The sequence below is a fragment of the Ascaphus truei genome, chromosome 2 (assembly GCF_040206685.1).
Source record: "Ascaphus truei isolate aAscTru1 chromosome 2, aAscTru1.hap1, whole genome shotgun sequence".
Taxonomy (NCBI): domain Eukaryota; kingdom Metazoa; phylum Chordata; class Amphibia; order Anura; family Ascaphidae; genus Ascaphus; species Ascaphus truei.
In genome coordinates this window covers 461199156-461218333 of record NC_134484.1, presented here as the reverse complement: position 1 = coordinate 461218333, position 19178 = coordinate 461199156, and the positions used below count along the sequence as shown (strand labels likewise).

At 43.7% G+C, this 19178-nt stretch overlaps 1 protein-coding gene across 31 annotated transcripts in view; it reads left to right on the top strand.

The window, feature by feature from the left end:
- OBSCN (obscurin, cytoskeletal calmodulin and titin-interacting RhoGEF) overlaps positions 1 to 19178 on the top strand; it is a 462171-nt gene that overhangs the window by 143814 nt on the left and 299179 nt on the right. For all 31 annotated transcript variants that reach the window (XM_075588062.1, XM_075588043.1, XM_075588055.1 and 28 more), the window contains 4 exons: positions 136 to 405; positions 2895 to 3161; positions 6054 to 6320; positions 17124 to 17390. In XM_075588062.1, the coding sequence (XP_075444177.1) occupies positions 136 to 405; positions 2895 to 3161; positions 6054 to 6320; positions 17124 to 17390 (1071 nt within the window). The remainder of the gene's footprint in view (positions 1 to 135; positions 406 to 2894; positions 3162 to 6053; positions 6321 to 17123; positions 17391 to 19178) is intronic.

The window sequence follows — 19178 nt, the reverse complement described above, 5'->3', positions numbered from 1 at the left end:
TGTGTATTGTGCTGGGTAATGTGTTACTGGACCTCTGACAGATATTGGGATGAGTCAAGTTGCTAAAATTATTATAGCATACAAGCTGTTCCCATTCCCTAGTCAACTGCTCCTCTGTTTCTGCCTCTCTTACAGAGCTCAACATTGGGATCACTAAGCGTTTAAAGAGCACCGAGGCCAAAGAGGGGGAGAGCTGTGCCTTTGAGTGCGTCCTCTCTCATGAAAGCATTGATGATTGTTTCTGGATGGTGAGTGGACTGGAAGTGGAGAATAACCAACGTTTCGAGGTCTCCAGCAAGGGACGGAAGTACTCGCTCGCTATTAAGGAAGTGAGGGCTAGCGACGCTGGGGAAGTGGTCTTCACAGCTCGCAACTTGAATTCCAAGGCCTCGCTGATTGTGAAAGGTAACTGCTCCTATTATTATTATTATTGCTGCCTTTTGTAGTTCCCGGTAGTGAGAGGGTCGACCTCGACGTGGGTTGCAGGCTTAATATGTTTTGGCCAAAACGATTGAACGGAATGAGCCATGCTTATGAAAAGCAAAAAAACACATATTGAAATGAACTAAATCATTTGTCTTATTGGATGTGCATTAGGGCTGCTTTGTTTACTGTTGTATACAACAAAAGACAGGGGCGCCTAGAGCCTCCCAAGTTAAAAAGGTGGGGAGGGCTGAGCTCTGGGAGGAGGGCCCACTTACCTCCAAACAACTGTTACCAGTTAGGAATTAAATTAACCCACACAATCCCAGCACGCTCTGACTCCAACACCCACCACATCATATATATTTATGTCAAAAGGAGAGCTACTGAGCGTGGCAACTATATACAACAAAAGACAGGGGTGCCCAATGCTACATCCAATTGACAAAACATAAAGTAATAAGTATAAAGTTTAAATACTTCAATAATAATATTTTCTTGGTTATTTAGTTAAACCCTCTAACTATATAGTGTTGTGGGTCTGGGTTTTGAGCTTGTTTTAAAGCACAGGAAGCCATCTCCACTCCTTAACAGCTACCAACAGGTCAGGTTTTCAGGATATCCCTGCTTCAGCACAGGAGGCTCAATGAGCCACCTCATTAAGCTACCTCTGCTGAAGCAGGGATATCCGGAAAACCTGACCTGTTGGTAGCTGTTAAGGAGTGGAGTTGGCTTCCTGTGCTTTAAAGAATGAGATTCCTCACTGCATGCAGGGATACAGAGTGATCATCCAGAGACAACGCACAAACACAACGTGGGAAGGGAGTCCATACCAAAGGGAATTTACTTAAAGGAAAACTGTGAATAAACATTCTTTTTTGCAGCCTCGGAGCATGAATAGTTTCAATTATTATTTTATATTTCAAGTAAAGTTTCAAGTTCATTTTCATTACTAGAAACTTTCTTGTATTCATTTCTTTATTATTATTATCTATAATTTTATAATGCACTTGATCCCCTACTTTGGTGTTGGTTGTGGCTTATGAGGGGAAATGGGAAATTGCTAAAAAAAAAAAAAAAATCCTCAAATCATGTAATCTGGAGTTGATCATGACTCGCCACACAAAAAAATCTACTCGCCACCTAGTACCAAACGTGTGCTGCTTGGGCCAATATTTACTCGCCCGGGGGTTAAATCCACTCGCCCGGGGCGAGCAAATGTATAGGTTTGTCGAACACTGTATATATATATATATATATATATATATGAACAAAAGCAGGAAGGCCATCCCAAATCAGTATATCAGTGTGCTCTGGTTACAAACAGAATGCGGATATATATAGAAAATAGGCACTCCTGGATAAATCAATAAATAATAGCAGTGATTTTTATATATTTTTCCAGCAAATACGGGTGTTGTTATTACCCAACTGGGACTGATTGATAAATGAACGGAAGACAATAGAAATAGGTTAGATAAGGGGAATCGCTCTCTGCTCACCTATATTGTAATGTAAAATAATACCCAACAAGAAACCCACCTGGATCTGATTTACAGGCCAGATTTGCCTCCCTAATAGCTATACCAGAAGTACTATATATTTCAGTAACTCATTATAAATAAATGTAGAGCCTCTCTGTCCCTGCCCCTCTGTGTCTCTCCATGCCAGCCTCCGCAGTACTCACACACTCCAACCCTCCCCTTCCAAGACAGAGTGGCAGCAGGGTGAGATCCGGGGCCAACAGATTAGACATTCCTCGCATGCAGATCTGAGCTGCGGGCTAAAATTACTCCAGATCGTGCAAGTTTGGTAGGGTTCAGATTTCCACAGTCTGAACTTGTTCATCTGTACTATTATTACCTGATTATCATAGAACATGTACGCAGTGCATTGCAATTGAAAAACATAGATATGTTGCATCCTGTGATACTTTTTAAATAAATGACCCTAACACATGAGAATACTGACATTGAGTTATTTAACTATATATTTTGTCACATTGGTTGTAGCATTGGGTATTTTTGTCTTTTGTTGTATACATTTGGCCACGCTCAGTAGCACCTCCTTTTGACAATAAAGCAACGATCCCAAGGTCACTGCGATCCCTTCCCTAGTCTCCCAATTTAGACTCAAAGAAGTTGAAGGTAGTCATACACTAAGTGACATTTTATTGTACCGTAGTAAATTTAATTGAAGCATGTGTTCTTGAACCTGTGGAGTTCTCATGGATGAAACCTATGTCACCACCACTAGAGCATCCCGAGACACTCCTTGTAATAACAGAAAGGCATGTTTACTTAAGGCATAATGGCCACATTACTACTTCAAGAGTATTCCTGGATGGTTTATTGTAATTTGTCTCCCACCTCAGAAGTCAGGGTCTCCTATTCCTCCCACTGACGTTAGTCAAGGGGACTACCCAGAAACCATGAATACCTATTAATGATCATCTGTGTTCTGTCTTTCAGAAAAGCCAGCCGTGATAACGAAGCCGCTGGAGGATAAAACCGTTTCAGCAGGAGAAAACCTCGTCTTGAAATGTGAGATATCTAAAGAAGACACTAATGTGAAGTGGTGTAAGGAGGGTAAGATACTTAAGAAGAGCCAAAAATATGAACTTTTTCAAGAAGGAACTGAGACCCGGTTGACCGTCCATGAAGTCACATCGACGGACTCTGGAGAGTACACATGTGAAACTAGCATCTCCAAAACCAAAGCCACTATTCAAATCATAGGTAAGCCAATTAACAACCTCTGAAGCAGAAAAGGTCTAGGAATTGAAGATTCAGAGAATAAGAAGGCCTTTATATCCCATTCCTCTAGTTCACCAAGACCTGCATGTTCCATTCCTCTAGTTCACCAATACCTGCATATCCCACTCTTCTAGTTTACCTAGACCTGTGTGTCCCATTCCTCTAGTTCATCAAAATCTGCGTGTCCCATTCCTCTAGTTCACCAAGACCTGTGTGTCACATTCCTCTAGTTCACCAAGACCTGTGTGTCACATTCCTCTAGTTCACCAAGACCTGTGTGTCACATTCCTCTAGTTCACCGAGACCCGCGTGTCACATTCCTCTAGTTCACTAAGACCTTCATGTCCCATTCCTCTAGTTCACCAGGACCTGCGTGTCCCATTCCCGTAGTTCATCAAGACCTGCATGTCACATTCTCCCAGTTCTTCTAAGCCTTCCCTTCAGAACTGGGTGGAACATTAGTGCATTACACTGAATGTTTAACTTTTATAGATAATAATATGCAATGACCTTTCACTAAATTGAGCATCAATGAGGATTCCATCTATATTTGAGACACAGGGTCATTGCTCTTCCCCCTTAGAGTTGCACTCTCCTATTTATTATTATTTTTTTTACTATGTTTAGATAAAAAAGTCAGTGGAGTAAACAACATTTATTTTTTCAAATGTAAAATAATAGGATTTTATTTAAATATCACCTGTGCCACTCCCGTTTTAGCCGTTTAGAATATTATTTAGAGTAACCCAATACCCCCTCATTGGTACATGTAATTCATGAAGTTGACAGATATTTTAGGTTACTGGTAAATGTGGGGAACTCCAATATAAAAGGTAAAGCGTGATTTTGATCATGAAAAACACTTTGTTAATTCCTCTATTAACATCAAAATAGAGACTGTTCTCCATAGTGTCCCTGATTGAATCAGATACATCCACACAGCTCTATAGTAAGTTACCCAGCAATTTGTATTCATATTGTAGTTCTCACCCACTTTTACATGCTGGAGAACATGTTTCTTTTCTAATTCTTTCCAATAAATCATAACTACATAAGTGTTGGCGTCACCTTCGTCAACGCGCACGAAAATGGAAACACATTTAAAAGTCAATGTACAGTATAGTACTTTATATAAAGTCAATGTATAGTACTTTATATAAAGTCAATGTATAGTACTTTATATAAAGTCAATGTATAGTACTTTATATAAAGTCAATGTATAGTACTTTATATAAAGTCAACAAATTATACTGCGAAGCCCAAGCTTTTTGGGACTGCTGGTCTCACTCTTTTGAGCCCTGTTTTCAATCTATTTGTCTCAGAGATCACGCCTGCCTCCTTCATCATAAAAGAGATTTAGCGGTCTAGGAAACAGGGCAGAAGCTCTCACTCACCTCCCCCTTGATTTCAAGCCAATTTCCTGTGCTGGAGAAGAGATCCGCTCCATTCAATGGAAAATAACAAATCTTCTCCGGCGCAAGGAAGCAGCTTCATAGCGTAATAAACAAGGACCCTAGTGAGTGCCCTACTTATCGGTCAGCGATTCAATATACTGTAGTAAGTGGTACGCCTGACCTACGAAAAGGACCAGCCTGTCAATGTCTGCTAATAATCTGCAGCATTGTGTAAATGTTTTGCGTCATTGCTCTGTAGTTATTTAATGAAGTTGCTGTTAATCACTATACTATATCTGAGAACACCGCGGGAGTACTCGGTATTGTCTTTGGTAAAGACTAAGAAAGCTTTAGCTACAGTAGTTAGAATAGTTGGCGGGATGGGAAGGAAGTCTGATTTATTATGTAGTGCTGCCTTGATGAATTGCTTTGTGCACCGTCTTTAAAAGCTTTATATTTTTAATATACATTAAATAAATTCTCAATCACATGGAAAAGGTATCCATGCACGCCTCACCAAGGGGCAGATTCAACAAGCGCTGGTACGGGATAGCACCTCAGATCCGGCGTTAGCCCTCACTCGCGGGAATGGGACTTACTGCTGGATCAGGTGCGCTAACTTGTACCAACGCTTGATGGATGAGCCCCAAAGATAGAAAACGACATTCCTGGCTGAGGATCAGAACATAATTGTGATGTAAGAATGTGTCCAAGATTGCAGAATGTTAGCGGCCATTGTTAGTTGGTGGGAATTGAACTCACAACGTTGCATACTGAAGACGGGCAACTTAACCACTACACCATCGTTGTTAGAAAATAATATGTGCTTGGTATAGTCAATCGTGTCTCCTCATGGACTGAGTTGGGATAGTTTGCTTTGCACCCTCCCTCACGCTTGCAACAGATATGGTTACTAGTTAGATATGAGACATTTTTAACTCTAGTGGTTGGGGAGTGAAATCTCTACCATACGATGATTTAGTAGCTAATATCAGGGAGTCCTATATCGGTGATGTTGAACTCTATTGTGATGATGTGTGCGTGCATGTTGTATATATTTATTTGTATAGCGGCAGGCAGGCACGCAAGCACTTTACAGTATTGGCAAAGATTACGATACAATTACAATGCAGGTAATATAATAATACAGGACAAACTCATCAAGACATACATCTAACATTAGAAGAATGGAGTCTCTACCCCAAAGAATTTACAATCTAATCAGCAAGTGGAGAGATGAACGGGAACAGCAGGAGAAAAGTTGAGGGCATTGGTTACTGTATAAAAGAGCTTACTGTAGATATGAAATATTAAAGTTGTATTTAAACCTCTAATTATTCAAGCTAAAAGTAATTTTATGACAATGTTTTTACATTTGAAACATCTCGTGTGTCTGCTTTATCAGCGTTTGAGAAAAGGTCACCTGCAGTTTCTTCCCGTACTTATTGCGTTCACATTTCTGTTTTATTTATTTTTTTAGAAAAAGCCAATAGATTCCGAATGGAACTTTCTCACGTTGATACGGAAGAAGGAGAGATGGCGGTGTTTGTCTGTGAGACAGAAAAATCTGCCCCTGCCGTCACCTGGAGAAAGGGAATAGTGGAGCTTCAATCAAGTGACAAGTACGAGATGACCCAGAAGGGCAGTGTTCTGAGCCTGAAGGTCCATGCATTGGAGCAGAGTGACAGCGACACGTACATATGCGATATTGGGGACACCCAGACCAAAGCCTCTCTCTCTGTGAAAGGTACGAGTTTTATGGAACTAGCATTAACGCGCTGAACCGCAAGTCAACAAGGAGAACGTTTTCTCCGGTTATATTGCTACAAAGATAGCAACGTGTTATTATGAGAAAGGAAAGCTCGTTCTAGTCAAGAATTCAAAGGAAATACTGGTTAAGAAGCAGTCAATGACTATAATAAGAGCAGTGCTTAATATATAATGAGGTTAAAATATCTGCTTTTCCTATGGTTACGGGCCTCTGTTTTTCAGGTATAGGTTATGTTTACAACCTGATTCTAGTTTACATTTTTTCATTGATGTCTTCATATTACTGTAGACTGGCTGTTGCTGGGGTTTTTTCTCCATCTGCAATGTTGCAGCGTGTCCTTCAGAAAGTAGAAGGTTATTAGGGAAACAGAGAATGACCGAGAAGCATGGTGAACGTGGAACCAAGACTACATGTTAATATTTGTGAAGCAGTGTGGTTCTCCTGTACTTTTGTTTATCTAATACTTTAACGTTTAGTTTAAGTCAGATAAAATGTCATCTGTACCAGGGGTGGCCAACTCCAGTCCTCAAGGGCCACCAACAGGTCAGGTTTTCCGGATATCCTTGCTTCAGCACAGGTGGCTCATTCAGTGGCTCAGCCAAAGATAAGGATATCCTTCAAACCTGACTTGTTGGTGACCCTTGAGGACTGGAGTTAGCCACCCCATGTAATCTTCGACTGAGCCACTGAATGAGCCACCTGTGCTGAAGCAGGGATATTCTGAAAAGCGGACCTGTTGGTGGCTCTTGAAGACTGGAGTAGGCCACCCCTGCTCTATATCATCATTTGGTCATGGCTAAGAGTTACTCCACATGAGATTGCCGGAGAATATTGGGGAAGTTAGCCCTTTTTGTCAAAGTATTTAATCACATCTGGATTTAGGTTGTTCAACAGTTTATGTTCATTGTATGCCACAGAGTTCCAATAGTTAAAGACCTCTAAGATATTGACGTCTACGAAGGAGAATGTGCCATGTTTAAATGTACTGTCCTGTATTTGGACACTCTGACCAGTACAAATGAGAGGTAATACTGGACATGTACTGTATGTGTCCGGTATTACCTCTCGGGACACAGTGACCTGACCGGCTTAGGGGGGCCGTAGGATTTCCCCGAGCAGGGAGCAAGCAGGGCTGCTGCTAGGCACCTTCTCTCCTCCTGATAGGCTGCATTAACCAGCAGCAGTCAATCAGGAGGAGATGTCAGGAGCCTGGGGGTGGGGCCATGGAGAGGAGGAAACAGCGTGGTGTGGTGAGGTTGTGTGTGTGTGTGTGTATGTGTGTCTCGATCATGTTGCACCTTTCCCCATTGTGTCCAGTATTTTTGGAGAATCCACCTGGCAACCCTAGCTACAGACAAAGACTGTGGCAATAATGTCTGTGAATATGCGACTGCTAAAACTAGTGCAGTTATTGCTGTTATGGGTAAGAACGTGTGGGCAGGTAGTTTGGACAATGACAGAAATCCAATGATTGCAGTGAGAACTCAGATAACTGTAACTAATTACAAATCCGACAACCTGCAATGATAGTCATTCTGGAAATGACAACTGATGATATACACTAACCTAGTAATGTTATTCTTATAACTTCGAACAACATGTAAGGTCAAGGAAAGAGAAAAGTCCACAAAGAAGGTCAAACGTTATTTCTTTGTAATGGTGTATTTCACCGCCATCGTCGCTAACAAAGCAAGAGTTACCTACAGCCACATTTAAGGCAAGAACATGATAGTTGTTAATCAAATATCAGATGAAGCGTAAAAGTCCTGACAAATAGTTTCCTGGTCATTGTCTTGGAACAAGGGTCTCAAACTCAGCCCTTGAGGGCCCACCAGCACACCAACTTTTATTGATATCCCTGCTTCAGCACAGATGACTCAATCAGTGGCTCAGTCTATGACTGAGCCACTGATTGAGCCACCTGTGCTGAAGCAGGGATATTCATGAAAGCTGGCTTGTTGGTGGCCCTCGAGGACTGAGTTTGAGAGCCCTGTCTCAGAAGAACTAGAAGAAAGTGATGAATACGCTTGTGATGGAGTGTCAGAGAGAAGTATATTCAGACCTTTTTCAATGTTTATTCCCTGTACTAGGAGAAACACTTTTAGTGATTGCTATAAGATACTTCCTTTTGGGAAACCCAGTTGATGGTCATTGTCCTAGTGCTGCTTGTTACATACAGTAGGAATATTCTAGGGCACAGTTGCAGAACGTCACTTTTCTTTTCCAAACTGGTGACACGCTTGTCACATTCTCTGTTAAGTTCTTACATCAGTTTATCTTTTTAACTCCCATCCGTGCAACGTGATATTTAGTTTTCTGCAAGAAAATCCAGTTGGGCTAAACGAATTTCCCAACTGGTAGCTGAGGTTCAATCTATTCTGTTTTGAAGACTTTTTATTCCCTCTCATTTTGTCAAAGTGGCTTGTTTCCCCACCCCCCTACTCCCCCCCGTCACTTACTTCAAATAGTTCTCAAATCATTAAATGTAATCTAACAAGTAATCCAACAAGATATGTATGAGCAAGCTAACTGCAACAGGATAGAATAAAAGCATTTGTATTCAACGAGAATGGAAATCTTTGGAAACGCATGTACAGTAAGATGTGTCTGTGCTGACTAATGCATCCTATACTGTAATGAATGGCTTTTCCACTTGTACAACTGAACAAATCCAACATTGACAAACCATGGGATTCAGTCACATGATCATGACGCCGTTGGCGCCCACAGGGTTATGGCGGAGATGTGGGGCCTCCTAACATGGCAGAAACTAACCTTTTGTTGAATAACACTACAATATGTATGATTACAATGATTGTAACATCTTGTCATTGATATCCTGGGGGGGGGGGGGGGGGGCTCCCGTTATGTACTGAAAGGGATACAGTATATACAGCTGTATACAATATCACAACTGATCTTCCCAGGTAGAATAAAAAAAAACTGGATATGCTTTTACTATTCATATCTATTCATATATTTCTTTCTGACATAGGGGGCTATGCACTAAGCAGTAATAAGTCATTTTAAGAGCGCAAAGTGCTCTTAGAACGTGAAGTTCCGCCGAGTGCTATGCACTAAGCCGCGCAAACAGGCACTTTGCGCTCTAAAACGGATTTTTTCTTGAAATTTTTTCAAAGTCCAACTTTGCTCGTACGATCAGCTGTTTGCGCTGAATCCTGCCCTTCTGCGGGATTCACTAAGCAACGCAAACTGATCATACGTTAAAGTTGCGCTGAATAAAGCTCACCAGCTAAAGGCTGGTGATAAAAAAAGCAGGACTTAGAAAAAATTCTTTGTTTGCCTTTTTGCAGGCGCAACACCAATACAACAGGCCGGCGGGTGTCCCCGGCTCACCAAGCGGGAGTCCCGCGGGAGTGCGGGGGTATCCGCGGGCCTGCGGTAACAATGTTGCGCCTCCAAAAATAATAAACAATATTAATAACTAAATACACCCCCCTAACACATACAATACAGTAATGGGCAAAATTACTATTATCCACATATGGATAATAATGCATTTGCCCATTGTAAATACATATAACTTTCAATAAATACAGTCAATATATATTACACTTACTGTTTACAGGCATCCACGATGAAGGCCGTCTTCATCCTCATCTTCATCCGGCCCATGCCCCCTCCGATGCTGCAAAACATACACAACAATAACAATAGCCAATGTAATGTCCCCTAACCCCTTAATCACCACAGCGTTTATTAACCGCTACAGTCATTAAGGGGTTAACCCACCCTCACCCACCACTCGGGAGGCCTACATACCCTCCCCCACTAACCCCCCACCCCGTGAGGCCTAACCACCCTCACCCACTACCCAGCCGGGAGGCCTACCCACATACCCTTGGGGCCAATACCCCCTCCCCCCACCCCCAGTACCCACAATAAAAACAATACACTGCCCCACAATAAACATCATTCTGTTTATTAAATACATAACCCACCCCCAGTGCCCCCCCAATAAATACATGATTTATTCTTTTACATACAGGGTCATACCCCAGGCCCACGTGAGTCCCCGGTGGGCCTGACGGGTCACCTCACAGACCTACAGGTTACCAGCAACTTGTTTCATACAGGTTCTGGAGGCCAGTTGGTGGGTCCCGCCAGGTGCCATGGCCCACCAGGTGGTCTCCGCGGGTCACCATGGGCCACAATTGGGTCCCCACGGTAGGCCCGCGGATGTCTGGGAGCCCCAGGTCAGACCCACAGGTGTCTGAGGGGCCTTGGGTGGTTCCCACCGGGGTCTGGGGACCCACGGGTGGGCACTACGGGTTCGCGGTGCCCACACAGATGTGGGGCCACCGGTTCTTCTTCGCACACTACGGGTCCGCGGTGCCCCCACAGATGTGGGGCCACCGGTTCTTCCCCGCAGGTGTCCCCCGTGGACCACGCAGCCTGATACCTGTGAGAAGCCCGAGGATACCGCAGGTGGTCTCCAGAGGTCTCTCGACGACCAAAGAAACCAACCCTGTATGTAAAAAAAATAAACCGGGCCTATACATTAAATACATACATCCAACCCCCCCCCCCAACACATACAGTACAATAATGTGCAAAATAACTATTATCCCGATATGGATAATAGATTATTTGCCCATTATTAAACACATTAACTAGCATAATAACAGAAATAAAGTTCTACTGACCTCATCAATAAGAAGCCCCCGTCGCCAGCAAAATCCTTGTCCTCCGTTGCCAACAAAATACATAGACAATACATTGCAATTACATTCAGATTTTTTTAGGAAATATGATTTTATTGTACTGTGTCTGTATGGAGAAGTGGTATTTGTAGTAGAACATGTTTTTGATAACCCTTCTACATTTATTTGTATATTGGTTCATCATGTATCCCATCATGCATCATATATATATATATATAGAGAGAGAGAGAGAGAGAGAGAGAGAGAGAGAGAGAGAGAGAGAGAGAGAGAGAGAGAGAGAGAGAGAGAGACATGATGAACCAATATACAAATAAATGTAGAAGGGTTATCAAAAACATGTTCTACTACAAATACCACTTCTCCATACAGACACAGTACAATAAAATCATATTTCCTAAAAAAAATCTGAATGTAATTGCAATGTATTGTCTATGGATTTTGTTGGCAACGGAGGACAAGGATTTTGCTGGCGACGAGGGCTTCTTATTGATGAGGTCAGTAGAACTTTATTATATAGTGTATATATATAGTGTGTATATATATATATTTATATATATATATATATATATATATATATATATATAGTTGCATGATGAAGCCACTGTACAAATGAATGGGTGAAGGGTGGGTATCGGGCCACGGAGGCTTAACCCCTTAATTACCTTTGCGGTTATTATCCGATAAGGTGATTACGGGGTTAATTGATATCTGAATGTAATTGCAATGTATTGGCTATGTATTTTGTTGGCAACGGAGGACATGGATTTTGCTGGCGACGGGGGCTTTTTATTGATGAGGTCAGTAGAACTTTATTTCTGTTATTATGCTAGTTAATGTGTTTAATAATGGGCAAATAATCTATTATCCATATCTGGATAATAGTTATTTGGCACATTATTGTACTGTATGTGTTGGGGTGGGGGGGGTGGATGTATGTATTTAATGTATAGGCCCGGTTTATTTTTTTTACATACAGGGTTGGTTCCTTTGGTCTGCGAGAGACCTCTGGAGACCACCTGAGGTATCCTCGGGCTTCTCACGGGTACCAGGCTGCGTGGTCCATGGGGGACACATGCGGGGAAGAATCGGTGGCCCCACATCTGTGGGGGGTACCGCGGACCTGTAGTGCCCACCCGTGGGTCCCCAGACCCTCGTGGGAACCACCCAAGGCCCCTCAGACACCTGTGGGTCTGACCCGGGGCTCCCAGACATCCGCGGGCCTACCGTGGGGACCCAATTGTGGCCCACGGTGACCCGCGGAGACCACCTAGTGGGCCATGGTGCCTGGCGGGACCCACCAACAGGCCTCCAGAACCTGTGTGAAACGTGTTGCTGGTAACCTGTAGGTCTCTGAGGTGACCCGTCAGGCCCACCGGGGACTCATGTGGGCGTGGGGTATGACCCTGTATGTAAAAGAATAAATCATGTATTTATGGGGGGGGGACAGGGGGTGGGTTATGTATTGAATAAATAGAATGATGTTTATTGTGGGGCAGTGTATTGTTTTTATTGTGGGTACTGGGGGTGGGGGGAGGGGGTATTGGCCCCAAGGGTATGTGGGTAGGCCTCCCGGCTGGGTAGTGGGTGAAGGTGGTTAGGCCTCACGGGGTGGGGGGTTAGTGGGGGAGGGTATGTAGGCCTCCCGAGTGGTGGGTGAGGGTGGGTTAACCCCTTAATGACTGTAGCGGTTAATAACCGCTATGGTGATTAAGGGGTCAGGGGACATTACTTTGGATGTTTTTATTCTTGTGTATGTTTTGCAGCATCGGAGGGGACATGGGCAGGATGAAGATTAGGGGCCTGTATCTCCTGAAGTAGGGGGTCCTCGGACCTGAAACCAATGCGGTTCAGCCCAGGAGACCCCCTGCTCATGTACACTATAATTAAAATGTATTTATTTAGTGTACGATCGCCTGTAACAGCCTTGCATGGAGATGGCAAATCTCCATGCAAATGTTACATGCGGCTTTTTTTCCTATCAGGTAGCGTACGGGAACTTTAAGTGCGATAGCAGAGGGAAAATACATTGCACGCACGATAAGCCAGTTTTGGGCACGTCCGATAGGAAATGGGCTGAGAGCCTTAGTGAATCGCGCCGCCGGCTTCATTTTTTATCGGACGTGCTAATTTTTTTCAGGCCGGCCCGAAAGCTCGGAGCTTAGTGCATAGCCCCCATAGTGACTTATATTACGAGCAACCGGTTACATATTTATTTCACAGCAGCTGTTATCACAGTTAAGTCTTATTTGGTATCCACCTCATGCTGTTTTTTCACGCGTGTGCATGTTTCTGTTAATATGCTTCCAGTTGTGATACATATTAGTATAATACATATATTATTGTGGGACATCGCGCCCCCTCGGACGATAACGGCCATTCAAGTCAATGGCAAGTACGGCAAAATCGGCAGCGATGTCCATCATCGTGGTTTCATGACCCCCAGGCATTGCGTGTTGTGTGAACTCCAAATCGTTTACAGAGACAAGAAGTCAAGGACCAAAAATGCCCCCGGTTCCCGGGATAACATAGAGTTCATTAACATTGTTCCCTGTTGCTGCCTTCTCTTAAAGCAGCAATACTACATTCCCCCTTATCTTTTATTTATTTGTCTTACTTGTGTACAGTATGTAAAGCGTGTGACGATGTATAATTTTACATTCTTCCCTAAGCTAGCAAACGTTTGGTGCTCCCGGAATAAATCTGTCAAAATCATGATTGTGTGACTAACATAATGGCCACCTTTCAGTTTCAATCAATCCTTCGGTCAGTGTAACTCAGCCACTACAATGTACTGTATCCGGATTTTACTATGGTAGCATTGACTATTGTTACAGTTTGCAGCTCCAACTGCTGGGAACATTGGCAACAAATAATCAGAAACAGGAAAGGGTTGCAAAAATCTTGCATGGCTGGGGAGGTGTGATAAAGCCTGCTATAGCAATCAAAGTAGTCTCAGTATATTAAAACTCGTTAAACATAGCATTAAGAGTTGAATAAAAAAAAAAAAACAGTCACTTATCTAATTAGAACTGATTTATTTAAAAAAAAACATGTAAGATTTCACATGTTTTGCTGCATTAAGCAGTGGCGTAGCTAGACATGCGCAGGCCCCCGGGCAAAAAGCATTCAGAGCCCCCACTATAAGTGAACGTATTGTTTAGATTCAGGAGAAAAATTTGTCTCGATTTAAATTAGCTTGGAAAAAGTTAGATATACCATGCTAACGCACTTAGGAATAATATCCCCTATTTACTCAACGTATTATTAATATGTTACATGTTTATATTCTTCGATCTGTTAGAACAGGCCTACACAACTCCAGTCCTCGAGGGCCGCAAACAGGCCAGGTTTTCAGGATATCCCTACTTTAGCACAGCTGGCTCAATTAGTGGGTCTAATTGACTGAGCCACTAATTGAAACAGCTGTGCTGATTTAGGGATATCCTGAAAACCTGGCCTGTTTGCGGCCCTCGAGGACTGGAGTTGTGCAGGCCTGTGTTAGAAGGAAATGAAATATACCGCACACATATAAATATAGATTAAATATAAAATATAGATGACTCATGTATTCACCATTTGTTTTTAAGTTAGATGTTCTGTTTCCGCACTTTTCCTCATCATCCCTCCTCATCTCTCCCTCTCCTCCTACTCATCCCTTCTCATCATCCCTCCTCACCTCTCCCTCTCCTCCTACTCATTTCTCCCCATCCCCCCTCATCATCTCTCCTCATAAACTCTCCTCATCACCTCTCCCTCTCCTCCTACTCATCTCTCCCCACCATCCCTTCTCATCATCCCTCCTCATCTCTCCCTCTCCTCCTACTCATTTCTCCCCATCCCTCCTCATCATCTCTCATCATCATCCTTTCTCATCATCATCATCATCATCTCTCCTCATCATCATCACTCCTCCTCATCCTTCCTCCTCATCATCTCTCCCCATCACTCCCTCTCCTCCTACTCATTTCTCCCCATCCCTACTCATCACCCCTCCTCATCATTTCTCCTCATCATATCTCCTCATCATCCCTCCTCATCATCTCTCCCCATCATCTCTCCTCATCTTCTCTCCCTCTCCTCCTACTCATCTCTCCCCATCACCCCTCCTCATCTCTCCCTCTCCTCCTACTAATTTCTCCCCATTCCTCCTCATCATCCCTCCTCATCATCCCTCCTCATCATCCCTCCTCATCATCCCTCCTCATCATCCCTCCTCATCATCTCTCCTTATCATCTCTCCTCATCATCTCTCCTCATCATCTCACCTCATCATCTCTCCCTCTCATCTCTCCCTCTCCTCCTACTAATCTCTCCCCATCATCCCTCCTCATCTCTCCCTCTCCTCCTACTCATTTCTCCCCATCCCTCCTCATCATCCCTCCTCATCATCTCGCCTCATCATCTCTCCTTCTCCTCCTACTCATCTCTCCCCATCATCTCTCCTCATCATCCCTCCTCATCATTCTTCCTCATCATCCTTCCTCATCATCATCATCTCTCCTCATCATCTCTCCTCCTCATCCTTCCTCCTCATCATCTCTCCTAATCTCTCCCTCCACATCTCTCCCTCGCCTCCTACTCATTTCTCCCCATTTCTCATCATCATCATCTCATCATCCTTCCTCCTCATCATCCCTCCTCATCTCTCCACATCATCCCTCTGCATCATCCCTCCTCATCATCCCTCCTCCTCATCTCTCCTCATCATCATCATCCCGCATCATCTCTCCTCATTATCTCTCCTCATCATCATCCCTCCTCATCATCCCTCCTCATCATCTCTCCTCATCATCATCATCCCGCATCATCTCTCCTCATTATCTCTCCTCATTATCTCTCCTCATCATCATCCCTCCTCATCATCTCTCCCCTCCTCCTCCTAACTCCTCTGCCGGCTGCTTCTCTGCTTCACTGTGGTGGCCCGCCGCCACCGCGTACCATCATCTCCCCCTGCCTGCCTCTGTCTGGGGGAGAAGAGAGAGAGATGGTCAGCAAGGCCGCTGACATGGGGGGAGAGTGGACCCCCAAGAGCATGGGCCCCTGGGCTATGCCCAGGCTATAGCTATGCCCGGGGTTTAAGCCAGTCAGATTCTTCCTAGGTGTTATGTTATTCTCTAATGAATTAATCTAGGTTAACATGTCATTTTCAACCCAGTGCTATGATTTCTATTATAGAAACAAAGCCTTGTTTGGTTGATGCCTTTGATTCCAAATATACAATTAAATCAAGATCGCTTGAACTCTCATTGCTTAAAAAGTTTGCTTGTTGAAAATGATGGTGCTCCAAAAACCAGAGGGGGAGGAGGGGAGGTGATGTTTAGAGCATTGGATCAGTGTCCCCATAAATAGATTTATATCAGTGCAGTTCATGGACACACACTGTTTTCCAAGTTCCAAAAATGGGTTATACAAATAAAATGGAAGTCATCGCTTGATTCCGTTCTTATACCTTTGAAACCTTCATGACTCTCAGAGGAATAGACTTTGTATATTTGTGAAATAATGTGCTTGAAACCTTGATATGTTTTTATAACTCCAGATTTAAAGCTGGACGTCTACTTTGTTAGTTATTCAATGACACCAAAAACCCACCACAATCTGTACGTACTAGTAACACTAGACTGGCGTTCGGGTGTTTTATAAAGTTATTGCCGACAAACGGACAATTATAAGAAGTGGAATATAAAATGTAAGATCTGATGAGTCCAGTCTATCACTGGCTGATTTCTGTGTTTGGTCCACGTCGGGTATCGGAGCTGTTCCTATGGCGCCTGATGTCAAAAAGGAAGGTGCACTAGTACAGGGGGGCTCCGTCTCCTGTCCTCAAGCTCCCTCAACAGGTCAGGTTTTCAGAATGTCATAGATTCAGCACAGGTGGCTCAATCAGAGGCTCAGTCAAAGCAGGGACTGATTGAGCCACCTGTGCTGAAGCAGGGATATCCTGAAAATCTGACCTGTTGGGGGAGGGGCATGAGGACTGCAGTTGAGCCCCCCCTGCACTAGTACACAGAAGACAGTCAACTAAAATAATATACAAATCGGTGCGTAACAACTGAAGTGTTCTTTTTTTTTTTTTTGCATTTCTACATTTTAGCTGTGCAAGCTTATTTCAAACGAGAGCTGCAGAGTGCGGAAGCGACGGAAGGTGGAACAGCAAACCTGTCCTCGGAACTCTCCAGCGCTAAAGCTCCCGTGGTGTGGAGGAAGGACGGAGCGCTTCTCCACGCCAGTGACAAGCACGAAATGAAGCAGAGGGAGCACACCGTGGAGTTACTGATTCATCGCTTGGCGAAGGAGGATGCTGGGACTTATATCTGTGAAACCGGAGAACAAAACTCCTCTGCAACCTTAACAGTAAAAGGTAATTGCAGTAGAAATGCCTTGTATGAGTTAGTAGTAGTGAAAGCACGTTAGCTCGATAGTGGTCCTTTCACTAAAAAAAACGTTCCCTGCAAGGATGTTAATCCGGGCGCAGGGATAACCAGCAACGTTGGTTGCGTTCGTCACACGATCAATAACATGTTATTTTCTCATGTTTTATTTGTAGATGGAGTAAGATCTATAACATTTGTTTTAAAACATTATAGGGATTAATAGGCAATACAAGGGATATTTACAAACCAATGCTAGCTATAAAGGACCAATTGGCACCATAAGAAATCAAATGGCCCATTTAAATGACTAGGTTTTAAAATGTTTTACGGCTCTTTAGAGTGTTTTAAAGCTTAGTAGCTCTTAGTAAATATTGCCCCTACTCGGTGTATTTAAGTAGTTTTTCTAGTATATGATAATGACTCGTATTTCACAGGGTTTTATTAACCGATGTACCAACATATGTGAAATGTGTACCTTATTTACATATTAAAAGGTTTCTATATAAAGTCTGTGATATATTGTAGCCTCTTGCCGTACTTCTTCCTGTGATTACATGAACCTGTGTGGCCGTGATGTGGATCAGAACTTCACTTGAGCCAACACATACGGGACACAGTCATGTGTCATTGGCTGTTGGAATGTGAAGATTCTCAGTTGTAGTCTAATTGGCATTGCCAGTAATGAAAGGCATGTCTGTAAGCAACGGGCTGGCCAAATCATGTCTGTAAGCAAAGGGCTGGCCAAATCATGTCTGTAAGCAACGGGCTGGCCAAATCATGTCTGTAAGCAATGGTCTGGCCAAATCATGTCTGTAAGCAACGGACTGGCCAAATCATGTCTGTAAGCAACGGGCTGGCCAAATCATGTCTGTAAGCAACGGACTGGCCAAATCATGTCTGTAAGCAATGGTCTGGCCAAATCATGTCTGTAAGCAACGGACTGGCCAAATCATGTCTGTAAGCAACGGGCTGGCCAAATCATGTCTGTAAGCAATGGTCTGGCCAAATCATGTCTGTAAGCAACGGACTGGCCAAATCATGTCTGTAAGCAACGGACTGGCCAAATCATGTCTGTAAGCAACGGGCTGGCCAAATCATGTCTGAAAGCAACGGACTGGCCAAATCATGTCTGAAAGCAACGGGCTGGCCAAATCATGTCTGTAAGCAAAGGGCTGGCCAAATCATGTCTGTAAGCAACGGGCTGGCCAAATCATGTCTGTAAGCAACGGGCTGGCCAAATCATGTCTGTAAGCAACGGACTGGCCAAATCATGTCTGCAAGGCAAGCAACGGGCTGGCCAAATCATGTCTGTAAGCAACGGTCTGGCCAAATCATGTCTGTAAGCAACGGGCTGGCAAAATCATGTCTGCAAGGCAAGCAACGGAGGTCCCTGTTACAAATACATAGAGGCCTTCAACATTGTTTTGGGTTGATTAAATCCTGCTCTTCCAAATACAGCAGGGGCGGCCAAATCCAGTCCTCAAGGGCCACCAACCAGTCAGGTTTTCAGAATATCCCTACAGGTGGATAAATCAGTCCCAGCACAGGTGGGTCAATCAGTCCCAGCACAGGTGGCCCAATCAGTCCCAGCACAGGTGGCCCAATCAGTCCCAGCACAGGTGGGTCAATCAGTCCCAGCACAGGTGGATCAACCAGTCCCAGCACAGGTGGATCAACCAGTCCCAGCACAGGTGGATCAATCAGTCCCAGCACAGGTGGATCAATCAGTCCCAGCACAGGTGGATCAATCAGTCCCAGCACAGGTGGATCAATCA